Here is a 13,649-nt window from a genome sequence, read left to right as displayed (position 1 = left end):
AGAAATAGATGGAAAGATATACTATATTATTGAATTGGAAGAATCAATATTGTCAAAATGACTTTACTGCCTCAGGCAGTCTATAGATTCAGTGCAATCCCTATCAAATTACCAATAGTATTTTTCACACAACTAGAACCAAAAAAAAGTTTTCATTTGTGTGGAAACACAAAAAACCTTGAATGGCCAAAGTAATTCTGAGAAAGAAAAAACAGAGCTGGAGGAATCAGGCTCCTTGACTTCAGACTATACTACAAAGCTGCAGTCATCAAAACAGCATGGTACTGGCACAGAAACGGAAGCATAGATCAGTGGAACAGGATAGACAGTCCAGAGAGAAAACTATGCTCCTCTTGTTGGTTAATCTGTGGCAAAGGAGTCAAGACTATACAATGGAGAAAATACAGTCTCTTCAATAAATGGTGCTGGGAAAACTGGAAAGCTAAATATATAAAAATGAAATTAGAACATTCTTTAACACCATACATAAAAGTAAACACAAATGGATTAAAGACCTAAATGTAAGACCGAATACTATAATATTCCTAGGTGAGAACTTAGGCAGAACACTTTTTGCAATCGCAGCAATATCGTTTTCTATGCATTTCCTAGAGTCATGGAAATAAACAAATGGGACCTAGTTAAACTCAAAAGCTTTTACACAGTAAAGGGAGCCATAAACAAAATGAAAAGACAACCCATGGAACAGGAGAAAATACTTGTAAACAATAGGATCGACAGGGAGTTAAGTTCCAAATATACAAACAGTTCCTATAGCTCAATTTCAAATAAACAACCCAATCAAAAAATGGGCAGAAGACCTAAACAGACATTTCTCCAAAGAAGACATACAGATGGCCAATAGACTCATGAAGATATGCTTGGACTTACCTGGTGATCCAGTGATGGGAACTCTCCACTTCCAATGCAGGGGGAGTGGTTTGATACCTGGTCAGGGAACTATGATCCCACGTGCTGCATGGCTCCACAAAAAAAAAAAAAAAAGAAGAAAAGAAAAGATGCTCAATATCACTAATTATTAGAAAAATGCAAGTCAAAGCTACAATGATTTGTAGCTAGCAGAATGGCCATTGTCAAAAAAGTCTACGAACAGTAAATGCTGGGAGAGGTTGTGGGGGAAAGGAAATTCTTCTACACTGTTGGTTGGAGCATAAATTGTACAGCCACTATGGAGAACAGTATGGAAGTTCCTTAAAAAGCTAAAAATAGAGCTACCATATGATTGAGTGATCCCACTCCTGGGCATGTATGTGGAGAAGACCATGGTTCAAAAGGATACATTCACCCCAGTGTTCACTGCAGTGCTGTTTACAATAGCCAGGATATGGAAGCAACCCAAATGTACATCATAGAGGAAAGGATAATGAAGATGTGGTACATATATACAGTGGAATGTTACTTACCATTAAAAAGAATGAAACATCATTTGCAACAACATGGATAGATGAAATTATACTGATCAAAGTATGTTAGAGAAAGACAAATACCATATGATAGCACTTAAATGTGAAATCTAAAGTAAATTACACAAATGAACTTACTTACAAAACATACTTACAGACTTAGAGTATGAACTTATGGTCCCCGGGGGAGCAAATGGTGGGAAGGAATAGATTTAGAGTCTGAGGTAGACAATGTACACACTTGCTATATATTTAAAATAGATAACCAACAAGGTCCTACTGTATAGCACAAGGATTTCTGCTCAGTGTTATTAAGCTAAATGAAAAAAGAACTTGAAAAAGAGCAGATACATGTATATGTACAACTAAATTACTTTGCTATACACCTGAAAACTAACACAGTATTGTCAATCAAACATTGTTAATTGCTAATCAGATATTGTTAATCAACCTGGAGAAGGAAATGGCAACCCATTACAGTACTCTTGAATGGAAAATCCCATGGACAGAGGCACCTGGTAGTCCATGGGGTCGCAAAGAGTCAGATACGACTGAGCGATTTCACTTTTCTTTCCTAATCAACCATACTCGAATGTGTTTAAGAGTTGGCCAGAATTCAGTTTCCTTCTCTCACACCAAGAGAACAGGAATTGCTAGAACTCTAAAGCCAACCAGACCTTATGATTCCAATATAAGATGAGATTGGCTGCCTTGGATTTGACAGTAAAAGTCACAGTAAGGAACAGACTTACCAATGAATCAGTCCTAAAGTATGCTTTGTTCTTTTCCCTGGAAAGGCCTCAGTGCTCCCTGTCGGCAGTGTACAAAAAATCACAGAAGCGCTGGGCTTGCACCTCAAACCAAGGAGGTGTGTATAGAGTATGAGCGAGAAGAGACTGTGGTGAGCCCGTGGTTGGTACCTTCAGACATCCGTGCAGTTCTCCACGAGAGTCACAGTTCCCTGCTACAGGTATGCGTTATTCCAGGTTTCAGTTTGCCCTAGTGATTATTTGTGCTCTTAAGGGCTTTTTTCTTTCCATATTTACTTATTTGTGTGTGTGTATGGGATGTAGACATACTTAAGGGTTGTTAGGTCAGTTTGAAGTAGTGATTCAAAGCATCTACACTTTTGGCTGAATACTCCAGCATTTGTCTTTCAGAACTTTCCTTGAGTGTGTGTTTTCTTTTTAACAACAAAAAAACACAACCCAAACAAAACACAACAAGAATGTAAGAACAGAATATTGTACTGTAGGTGCGACAGTCCATTCTGTCTACTCTTCAGGCCTGGTTCGAGCATCTCGTTGTGTCAGGTGACGTTCATTCATCCCATCGCCAGTCCAGATTGCTGGGCAACGACAGCCTAGTTCCCTTTGTATTTCCATCACTCTTTGATGGATGAGCAGCTCTAGGGTCTTTGGAAAACTTAGCTCATGTGCCATTTATTTTTTTTCTCAGGACCACAATTTACTGTCTTTCTCAATTTGATAGGACTCTTCACCAACTGAAGAAAAGTCAGAGGCTCCTTTTGGGGTTGGTGGCATGGAGAGTTTGTCTGAGAGCACAGGCAGCATCCTCAGCAAGCTTGACTGGGATGCTGTTGAAGACATGGTGGCCGGCGTGGAGGACAAGAGCCTCTCTGTCCACTGGGCCCTAGACCTGTAAGACCTGAATGTCACTCTGCTTCCACATGAAGGCCAGCAACTCAGTGATGAAGTTCAGCAAGATTTTGTGGGTTTAAGGGAGAGAAGCACTGAAGGAAGCAATGTGAATTTACCACCTGTAAGCACCTTATTACTTGGATTAGACATTTAAGAGGGAAAATAAACATTTCTCAGTTATTTTGCCTTCAAGGGAAAAGGGTTAACTATAGTCATATTATATGTTTTTGCATTTGACTTATTATCTTTAGGTATAATTTTTTAAATGATGAAATAAACAGTACCTTTCAATCCAACCTTATATAATATTTGAGCTACTTTCAATAAAAATCTATCTTGCATCTTCCTTTATCTCCTGAGTTTTGAGAAACAACCTTATATGGGTAAGTCTGATAGAAAAAAAAAAAATTCTTTCACTGAAGTGAAGAAGATAACTCTCTCACCTGAGACACTCTATAATGAACTCCATTTTAAAATATATCCTAAAATTGTATAGGACTTGGCCTAGGAGTAAAAAGGAACTAACCATCTTCCACCAATTCTGAACTTCTAAATAAACCATGTTTCATGTCGTCCAGATCGTCTGTCCTCTGTCCTCAGCTAAAAAAGACTTGGAGGGAGAAAAGAAGATGGATGATTTGGGTGGGGAAGAAAGAGACTGTGACTCCTGACTCTGGAAGGCTCATGTTAACTTCGTGAAAACCGTGGGGCAGAGACCTGGGTAATTCTGGTACTGCACCCAACAACGTCATAATCTTGGAAATAATTTTTTATGAGAAAAAAACTAAAAACCTTCACATATTTGTCCATTTTTAGTGCAGTATCAAAGAATATTATCTGAAAAATAATGTTAAATATTCCTTCTTTTCCAACTACATACCTGTGTGAGGCCAGACTTTTTTCATACACTTCAGCTAAAAAGACATTGCAATAGGGTCAATGCAGAAGCTGGTTTAAGAATTCAGCAGTCATCTGTTAAGCCAGAAATGAAGATATTTATAAAACCTTCAAACATTGCCATGCATCACATGTTAACATTGAATGGGGGTCATTGTAATTTAAACATTTTTCTGTTTTCATTTCTGACATAAATATTGACAGATATACTTACATTAAAGCTCTTTGGGCTCCTCAATAATCTTGAATATAAAGAGAACAAGAAGTTTAAGAACTGCTGCTTTAGAGCTAACAATGTGAACTGAACTCACCAGACTGGTTCAGTCATTCAGTCATGTCCGACTTTTTGTGCCCTGTGGACTGCAGCATGCCAGGCTTCCCTCCTCGTCTCTCAGAGCTTGCTCAAACTCATCTTCATTGAGTCGGTGATGCAGTCTCCATCTCGTTCTCTGTCATCCCCTTCTTGTCCTGCCTTAAATCTTTCCCATCATCGTCTTTTCAGACTATATAGAGTCAATATCGACATTTCACTCTCACTACTTCACAGTAAACTGGTGTATACCTGCTCACGCCTGTTCTGACTTAAACATTCTGTTGGCTTTTGAGGGTATTACCTCCAGTGTTTTTTTTTTTTCCAGTGTTTATTTCTTCCTTTAGATCCATATTTATGTGTACTATTTCTCTTCTGACTGAAGCTCATTAGTGTTTCTCATTGTGAAGATCTTCTGGCAGGTCCCTCAGGTTTCACTGACTGAACTATTCTCTTTCACTGTCATTTTTGAAGGGTATTTTTGCAGCAGTTATTCTAGGGCAAGGTCTTTACTTCTAAGATGGGCCTTCCTGTTGTATAAACTGGATGCCTGGAATGTTAATAGACTGTCAGAAAGAGCTCCATGTTGTAGCTGAGCTGGGCCTCCAACATCCCCTAGAGACTGTTGTCTCAACCTTTTATCCTAGTAACAGCTTCCTGGTAAATAAAGCCTCTTGTACTCTTGCACAGAACTGGATATGAGCAGCTCCACTCTTGTCCATGGGAAGCCCTCACACAAGGCCTTGCAGAGCCTGGTCAGTGGTCACCATCCTACACTTCGACCTCTGCCTCCTCAGCTCAGCGGGACCGCTGTGGTCTCCCGGGACATAACTCGTTAGCTGGAGCCGTGATAATACACTTAAAAAGCCAGGCACTGGTGAGCCTTACCTTGTGATCTATTCCCTCAGGGATCACTGTCTCTTGCTGCGTGCTGCCCAGTGTCTAAAAGCAGTTGCCTCACATTTATTTTGTCCAATTTTATGGTTAAAGCAGCAAGGCGAGTCCTGTATCAATTACTCTGTCATAGCTAGAAGTGGAAGTCTTCCCTGGTCTCAGTGAACTTCACATCCACACAGCAAACCTCAAAGAGGACTGAAGGAGGGTAGAATATGTCAGCAGAGGATGGGTGGTCCTGTGCGGTCTCCAGCATCCGCCTGAATATGTTCTTATGGTCTTCAAAAAACTGCAGTGTGATTTTGTCGTGTGCCTGACACAGAGAAAACATCCTTCCAAGGAAGGGTCTAGACTGTGTACCCTCCAAACATAGGTTAAAAGAAACAGTTTCCACATCTAGATTTTAGCACTTACCATAGTTGGGGTTACCTCAGTTATCAAAAGGATTCCTAACTTCTCAAAACAATATCATTTTGCTCACATTTTTATTATAAAATATGTATACAGCATTTAATAGCATGCATCACTAAACCAAAGCCACATCTGAGTGTCCTACTCTTTATTCTGGCTGAGTTTGGAATCTATAACAAAGGAAGCTCAAACACAAGACTTCTGCCAAGAAATTATATCCACGGACCTGGGTGAATATCACTGACTTCAGCCTTACTTTCCTACTTCAGCTCCTATTGTTTCTAGCCCTAGAATAAGCTCACATATTTGATGGATTCATGAAAAGCCATTATAGTTTAAATATTTTTTCATTTCCCAACAATCCAAGTGGTTTTTTGTGTCTTGTTTAGCTATTCTATAAGAAACCAATCCTTGGATCTTACTGAAGAAATAGGAGAGACAGGAATGGTGTAGAAGTCACATTGGTAGCCCTCCAGAACTCTGCTTTCCTTGAGGCATTGCTCATATCCTGACCCTTCATGTGTGTCCTAGACTGTGACTTTGTGTCAGTAAGGAGACCCCAACAGAAACTATTGCTTTCATCTTCATAAAGACTGAATCTGGGGAACATGTGGGAAGAAAAGAACCCTTGTTAGGTAAGGTTGGTGTGTAGGGAATGAATCTATATATGTGGGGCATAGGGCCAACTTCTGTGGAGAGCTGCCTAGCTGAAGGGAAAGTTTTATATAGGATTTTATAAAACAATGATACTAATTTGAAAAGAATTATCTAAACTATATTCAAATCCAGGAAATATAAAAATAAGGTAATTAAAATAACTTCAGTATTAAGAACTTTAAAATGGTAAATAAAATATTTTACCATTTGATAAATTATGTTTATTTCTTCTAAGACCTAAATGAAAGGATAATAAAGGAATATTAAAATGTGTAAATCAACACAAGCTAAGAGAATTGGACAGGAGATATTACTGGAGAAGAGAAGTAACAGAAGGTCTAAGAGGGTGGAGGAAGCCATAATATAATTTGTGCAGAAAAGGGTAATGATAAACAGTGTACTTAAGACTCAGAGCTGACAAATACAAAAAGGGAGATGCAGTGAGACACTCATGGTGTAAGTCTTATTAGAACAGTTGCAACTCCTTATTTCTCTATTCCTTGTGCATAGAGCTCCCAACATCTATAACCCAGGCAAGAGTCCAGCTTCCCATCTGATGACCTTAGAGCAGAAAGCAGCAAATCTGGCCAGCTTTCTGTTCTTCTAAATAAAGTTTTACTGAAAGACAACCTGCCCATCCATTTATGTTATCTGTGCTGCTTTTGTACAGCAGAGGCAGAGTTGCACTGTTGCTACATAGACCATGTGACTTGCAAAGCCTAGAATACTTATTTTCTGATTCCAGAAAAACTTTGTGAATCACTGCTGTAGACTTGAGCCCACTAGATGAAATCCACCTATACATTCAGAGTTTCAGTAAACTTTCTAGTACCCTGCTTTAAACCTGAAGACACAGTTAGGCATCACTTGACATGCAGGAAGAAACCCTCTTCATGAAAGGGACAGTCCAAATTAAATGAGTAAAATAACAAAGAGATCATGAAGGAAACACAAGAAATGGTTTTTACCACTAATGAATTGGAAGGTTCCAACAATGACAGAGGAAGCCCTATTGTGAGAATTCCCATGAGGTTATTTCTGTTAATAAAGCAGATTGATATTTCTAGTTGGTGAGTGGCAAGAGTTCAACATCAATTGATTCCTATTTTAAAAAGGAGTATACATGTATTTACCAAGTATATGTGTGGCTTCATTCCCTTTGTCCCTACTCTTGACTCTTTCTTTTTTTTTTTTTTTTGTCCCTACTCTTGACTCTTGATGAGTGGAGGGTAGTGGTTTCTTGTTCAGGCAGGAAGCTAAGTAGATTAAGTATTTGCCTTGCAGAATACTCCACCAGCAGATGGATATTTGTCTAGATTTGGGGCAAATGGCAGCAAGCTTGACTGTGATTGCAGGTCCATGCTGCAGTGTCTCTACCCTGGCTATACTCACAATAAAGCTGTTAATTTTATCTCCATCTGTCTGACTTATGTTTGTAATTCTTATTAGAATTTCAAGGAGTGAGGGAATGTGATTTTTCAACCTCCTTCAATCTGAACATAGGATGCATTGACTGTGGCTTGAGCTCAGGGCACCAAATGGCAACTGAGAAGTCTACTTTTTAATCTGATAGATTGATGAGATGTTGCATTCACAAAATAAGAACAAGTTACTGTATGAAAGAGGCAACCAGAGAACAAGAAGAAACTCTTTGAAAGTTAAAATATAGCTGAAATTAAAAAGTTAATAGAAGAGTTAGAAGATAAAGTTGAAAAATTCTCAAATATAGCATCAAAAGACCCAAGAAAACAGCAAAAAACATAACTGAGGAGATGAGTCCAGGAAGAATAGTATCTTCCTGGATATTACAAAGAAAGAAAAATTTACAGAGAAAGAAACTAAAGGGAAAGAAATTATCAAAGAAAATTCTCCATAGCTAAGAACACAGATCAAAAGTCTATAACATACCCTGAAAAAGGAATTTTTAGAGATCCACTAAGAAACATCACAGTGAAATTTTATAATATGAGAAATACAGAAAATATCCTAAGTTTCTAGGAAGGGAAAGCAAAGATCATATACAAAGGAACAATAAATCAGTATGGAAGCAGCCCTCTTAACAGCAACAACAGAGGCTAGATTACGGTGAAAATATTTTCAAAGGGAAAAATTTCAGTTTAGAATTTTAGACCCAGTTATCAACCATGAGGTGAGAATAAACATATTTTCAAACATTCAATGATTCAAAAATTTTGTTCCTAGGTGTCTGTTCTTAGGAAACTACTGCAGGATATGCTCAAGCAAATTGAACATTTTTAAGCAAAACTGAGAAAGTTCAGGTTCCAGTCACAGGTCCTGGATCCAACCAGAACAGGGGTAGGAAAAGTCTACCACTGGGTAGAACACTTTGGCAGCAGTCCTAAAAAATCAGTCCAGATAGGTGCAAAGGGAAGAATAGCTCCAGGAAGGCATTTATGATGGAGATATGTGGGAGGGGCAGCGGGGAGAAGACCCAAAGGAATGATCTGAAAGACCATCACAGATTTCTACATGGAAATTACGTAAGTTAAACAGCAAAGCAGCCTTACTAAAGGGAAAACAAGGAAATAAAGGAAATGCATTCATAGTAAACTAAACACTAGTTCTGATTGAATAATATTTGCATAGTTTTATATTACGGAAATGCTCATTAAATATAGTGATATCCATATTGGGAGGAGAGGGAATAAGCCTGAGAGACAAGTCTTTATCATAAAAAGTCAATAGATCATAATATAATCAATATCTAAGGAGTAGAATGAGTTAGTAAATTACAATAGTATATTCTTTAGAAATATGCAGCTATTCAGAGATCAGAGTGGTTGCCTGAATTAACAAGGGATTCTTTCTTTAAATTTAATTAGAAAAAAGCCTACTAAATAATAGAAACTTTTTTATATTAAAACACTGCCTCATTAACATTTTTATCTTGGAATTACTCTAAACTATATAAAAGGCAGGATGTTAAAGATTCAGTGGACAGTTTTAAGCCAAGCAGAGATGCAAGACTGTTCTCTCTTCTTTGGCCCTTTTCACACTTCAGATCACGGTAATTCCTCATGGACTTCCTCTGGATGAAGCAGGTAAGTCATGTTGTCTTTTATGTGGTTCTCTACCTTCACTCACTAAATCTTACTAAGGAAATTCACACCTATTCTCTCCTCATTACAATTTAAAGCATTGGCCACTATTTTAGCCAACCAAAGCTATATGATTAATTTAAACATCCTAATCAATTCTACAAATATACTAAGCCAGTTCTCTCCTTCCACTATTGGAGAAGGGAATGGCAAATCACTTCAGCATTCTTGCCTTGAGAGCCCCATGAACAGTCTGAAAAGGCAAAAGAATATGACTCTGAAAGATGAACCGCTAGGTCACAAAAAAGTCGGATATGACTGAACGGCTGAACAACTTGCATTACCACCACCCCAGCTGCAGTTGTCATCATCTTCCACAGAGCACTTTGGCTCCGCTCTTGTCATTGTCCGTGCTCTTTAAAAAAGGCAAGTCTGACTTCACAAATGCTAATCCCTGTTCCACTTCCCACCTACCTTAATGGCTTCCCATTGCTCATAGGACATCCTAACATGGCCTACCAAGGGATGATTTGTCCCATTTATTTCATCAGCAGCATCATCCTACTCTCATTTTTTCTCTGTCATTCACAAGAACTGTGAAGCTTTTGAAAGCAATATGCTCTTTTCTTCAGGCCCTTTGCATATGCTGTGTAATAAATCTGGGATTCTTCTTGCATCCCCTTCATCTTTTTTTTTTCTTTCCTCAGACTTTAGAGTTCAACCATCATGTCCCTAGGAATGAACTGCTGGAAACAAAAAGAATTTTTATGAACAGTTCAACCAACATTATTTGGTATCTGTAATACCACTTGCATACTAGGCTTTATCTAAGGATTAGTTTCACTTGGAGAAGGAAGACTTTCTGGTCTCCCCTAGCCCTCCAGATTATTTCAGTGCTATATGCTCTCATAATTTTTGTTATTTTCCTTTTAAGCACTAATTTCAACTGTAATTTAATGACTGTACAATTGTGTGCTTTGCAGTTCACTTCCTATATCTCCCACTAGAACACAAGCTTGTTGCCAATGGGTCCAGTACAGTTCATTGCTCACAGTACGGCACCCAGCAAATACTTATCAAATGACTGAATTAGCAAAAACTAATGAACCAGTGTCAATACCAAGTTATCTCCGAGACAAACAGTATGACAGGAAAGAAGGAGTTAGAATCCGGTGTTTTAAGTTCAGGAAAGGAGTGTAGAATGTAGCCTGTGATTTCTCCATCTCTCCAATACCCAGCTGCCCCTCATCACTTAACTCATTCATTCCTACATTCACACTCTGTACCTGATTTCCAGAGCTACTCTATATCCTCTCTTTGACTTCATCACTTTCACTCTGCCACTCTCATTTTACTTGCTCCTCCACTTCATGGAGACCTCTGAACTTTGATCCATTTTCTCTCAACCTAGCTCTTCGACTATACCTCCAACAAACTCACACTCCTGGCTCACTGATTAATCACTTCCACTGTACAGCTGAGCACTGCTGGAGAAAAATATTGCAGTTTGGCATATTCACAATCCTTCATGTGGTAGCCAGTGAGTGATCTTCCTGAACTACCACCCTGAGGATATTTATTCTAAGTCCTTCCAAACTTTTTTTGTTTTTCATTTATTTTTATTATTTGGAGGCTAATTACTTTACAATATTGTAGTGGTTTTTGCCATACACTGACATGAGTCAGCCATGGATTTACAAGTGTTCCCCATCCCGAACCCCCCTCCCCCCTCCCTCCCCATGAGAACAGCATCAAAACATGTATATTATCAAGTGTGAAACAGATCACCAGTCCAGGTTGGATGCATGAGACAAGTGCTCGGGGCTGGTGCACTGGGATGACCCTTCCAAACTCTTAAACTGCCGCTCTTCCCAATTCTCATTTGTTTTTCAACTCAACCACAATCTGGCTTTGCTCTCATCCTCTCTGAAACAACTCTCCCTAAAGCTTTCTATTTACATCCTAAATGGTGGGATCAAGCATTTTTCTGTTCTACTGTGGCATTTCAAGTGCTGCTCTCCACCTTCCTGAAACTCTCTTAATCCCCTACTTCTGGATTGTTTCCAGACTCCTCTGATCAATTCTATCTCCATTTCAACTGCAATTTTTGTTGTTGTTGTTGCATCTTATATATTGGTAGTCTCTAAGATTCTTTGACTGTGCACTGCTTACTGTAACTCACGTGGCTGATGAGTGCCAAACGTAGCCCCTGCCAAAACTTTCCCCTGAAAGTGTCCTGCTTGTATGTGTTCCCACCTTCTGGACATCACCTAAACATCTGATAGGCACTCACTTACAACATATTTAAAATCAACCTAGTCATCTAAAGTACAGAACCTGATAGCTATTCCAGATGGCTGTCTTTACCTCATCAGTCAACTGTTGAGTTTTGCTGTTTTTGTTCCTGAATACATCTGCATACTCCAGTCTTCTTTATCCCTACTACCATCACTGTCCTAGTTCAGGCTCTCACCGTCACTGAGAGGATATTGCATGCATGTCCTCTTCTTCACACCCTCAAATCTATCCTCTAGTAGCAGTCAGAATGAGCTTTTAATAGTACCTAGCTTGAGGTCCTTCCACTGCCTTTGTATACTTAGTGACTATTTCTATAACTTCATCTTTTGATATTTTACTATCAACACCCTGTGATACTCACACTCCAGGTTCCCACATAACCTAGCTAAGTGATTTTATTTATGAAACTTCAAACACACATGGCTTCAGACTATGTTTTCTGACTTCTCACCAATCCAAGTTTTAGTCTTCTGCATCATGCCACGTAATGTAAAAAAAAATTAAAAACAGAACACATAAAATATTACATCTTACTATATCCATTTATCTAGCAGGATGGTAGGCATCTCAAAAGTTATTAGTCATCAAGAAGCCTACATTTAGATCTTACTGGGTGACAGAAGAATGATGTTACAGATGAAATCTTTTTCATTATCTGATCTAGGAAATAAGGGCCCAAAGTGTTGCTCACGGTTGGCTCTAAGTAGGTATGTAGCTTACAGATATCACATCGCCTCTTTGAGTTTCAATTTCACCTTCTTAAAAAGAAGAATTTGAAACAGAAAGATCTTCAAATTTATAATCCGTGGATTTTCAAGTCAGGGCATTTGTACACAGACCTAGGTGGGATGACCATGAATTCTTAGAAATTGCATGCACAAATTTGGATATTAATTTGTTCAGTTTTCTAAGGAGAGAGTTCATGGTTTTCATCATGTTCTTCTCAAAGAAGTTTATGAATTACAAAGTGGTTAAGAACATTTAAAGGATTCTCAGATCCTTCATACTGTATAACTATATATTTTTAAAACTATGAAATGTGCAGATTCACTGTTCATTTTAGCTTTTATGGCAAATGGAGACTATAATTAGTTTTCTTTTTCTTTGTTCCACAATCTAAATTTAATGAGGAGAAGCCTAAATTATAATTCTAGGTGAGTTATGATCAAACAAAACTTACACTGACACATATTAGTAGAAAAAGGCTAGTGTCAGATATGAAGACCTTAGAAATATTTGACAAATGAACACAAAAATAACTTTTCATTTCTAAGGTTCTGTATAACTGAGATTAAACAATGACTGAAAAAAGTCACAAATACAAACACAGAGACAAAATTCCATTCAGCAAAAACTGTAATGTCTTTCAATTATATAGGAAAAATATACTTTTGTTTTTACACAAAACAAACAAACAATGGTGTGGTCACTCACCTAGAGCCAGACATCCTGGAGTGTGAAGTCAAGTGGGCCTTAGGAAGCATTACTACAAACAAAGCTAGTGGAGGTGATAGAATTCCAGCTGAGCTATTTCAAATCCTAAAAGATGATACTGTTAAAAGTGCTCAGTTTATCAGCAAATTTGGAAAACTCAGCAGTGACCACAGGACTGAAGGTCAGTTTTCATTCCAATCCCAAAGAAAGGTGATGCCAAAGAATGTTCAAACTACTACACAATTGTACTCATTTCACAGCTAGCATGGTAATGCTCAAAATCCTTCAAGCGAGGCTTCAACAGAACATGAACTGAGAATTTCCAGATGTTTAGGGTAGATTTAGAAAAGGCAGAGAACCAGAGATCAAATTGTCAACATCCACTTGATCACAGAAAAAGGGAATTCCAGAAAAACATCTACTTCTGCTTCATTGACTATGCTAAAGCCTTTAACTGGTGTAGATAAAAATAAACTGTGGAAAATTCTTCAAGAGCTAGGAATACCAGACTGCCTTACCTGCCTGTTAAGAAACGTGTATGCAGGTCAAGAAGCAACAGTTAGAACCGGACATGAGCAGACTGGTTCCAAGTTGGGAAAGGAGT

The 13,649-nt window shown here is 38.3% G+C and overlaps 1 protein-coding gene across 7 annotated transcripts in view; it reads left to right on the top strand.

Annotated features, from left to right (window-relative positions):
* Positions 1 to 3,662, top strand: part of CPLANE1 (ciliogenesis and planar polarity effector complex subunit 1) — a 104,758-nt gene extending 101,096 nt beyond the window's left edge. For all 7 annotated transcript variants that reach the window (XM_070476592.1, XM_020901628.2, XM_070476594.1 and 4 more), the window contains 2 exons: positions 2,222 to 2,394; positions 2,916 to 3,662. In XM_070476592.1, the coding sequence (XP_070332693.1) occupies positions 2,222 to 2,394; positions 2,916 to 3,089 (347 nt within the window). In that variant the 3' untranslated portion in view covers positions 3,090 to 3,662. The remainder of the gene's footprint in view (positions 1 to 2,221; positions 2,395 to 2,915) is intronic.
* The last annotated feature ends 9,987 nt before the right edge of the window (positions 3,663 to 13,649 follow it).

This window comes from Odocoileus virginianus, chromosome 14 (genome assembly GCF_023699985.2).
Source record: "Odocoileus virginianus isolate 20LAN1187 ecotype Illinois chromosome 14, Ovbor_1.2, whole genome shotgun sequence".
In the NCBI taxonomy this organism is placed as follows: domain Eukaryota; kingdom Metazoa; phylum Chordata; class Mammalia; order Artiodactyla; family Cervidae; genus Odocoileus; species Odocoileus virginianus.
Note: the sequence above shows the minus strand (reverse complement) of the source record. Positions and strands in the feature narration are given on the sequence as shown.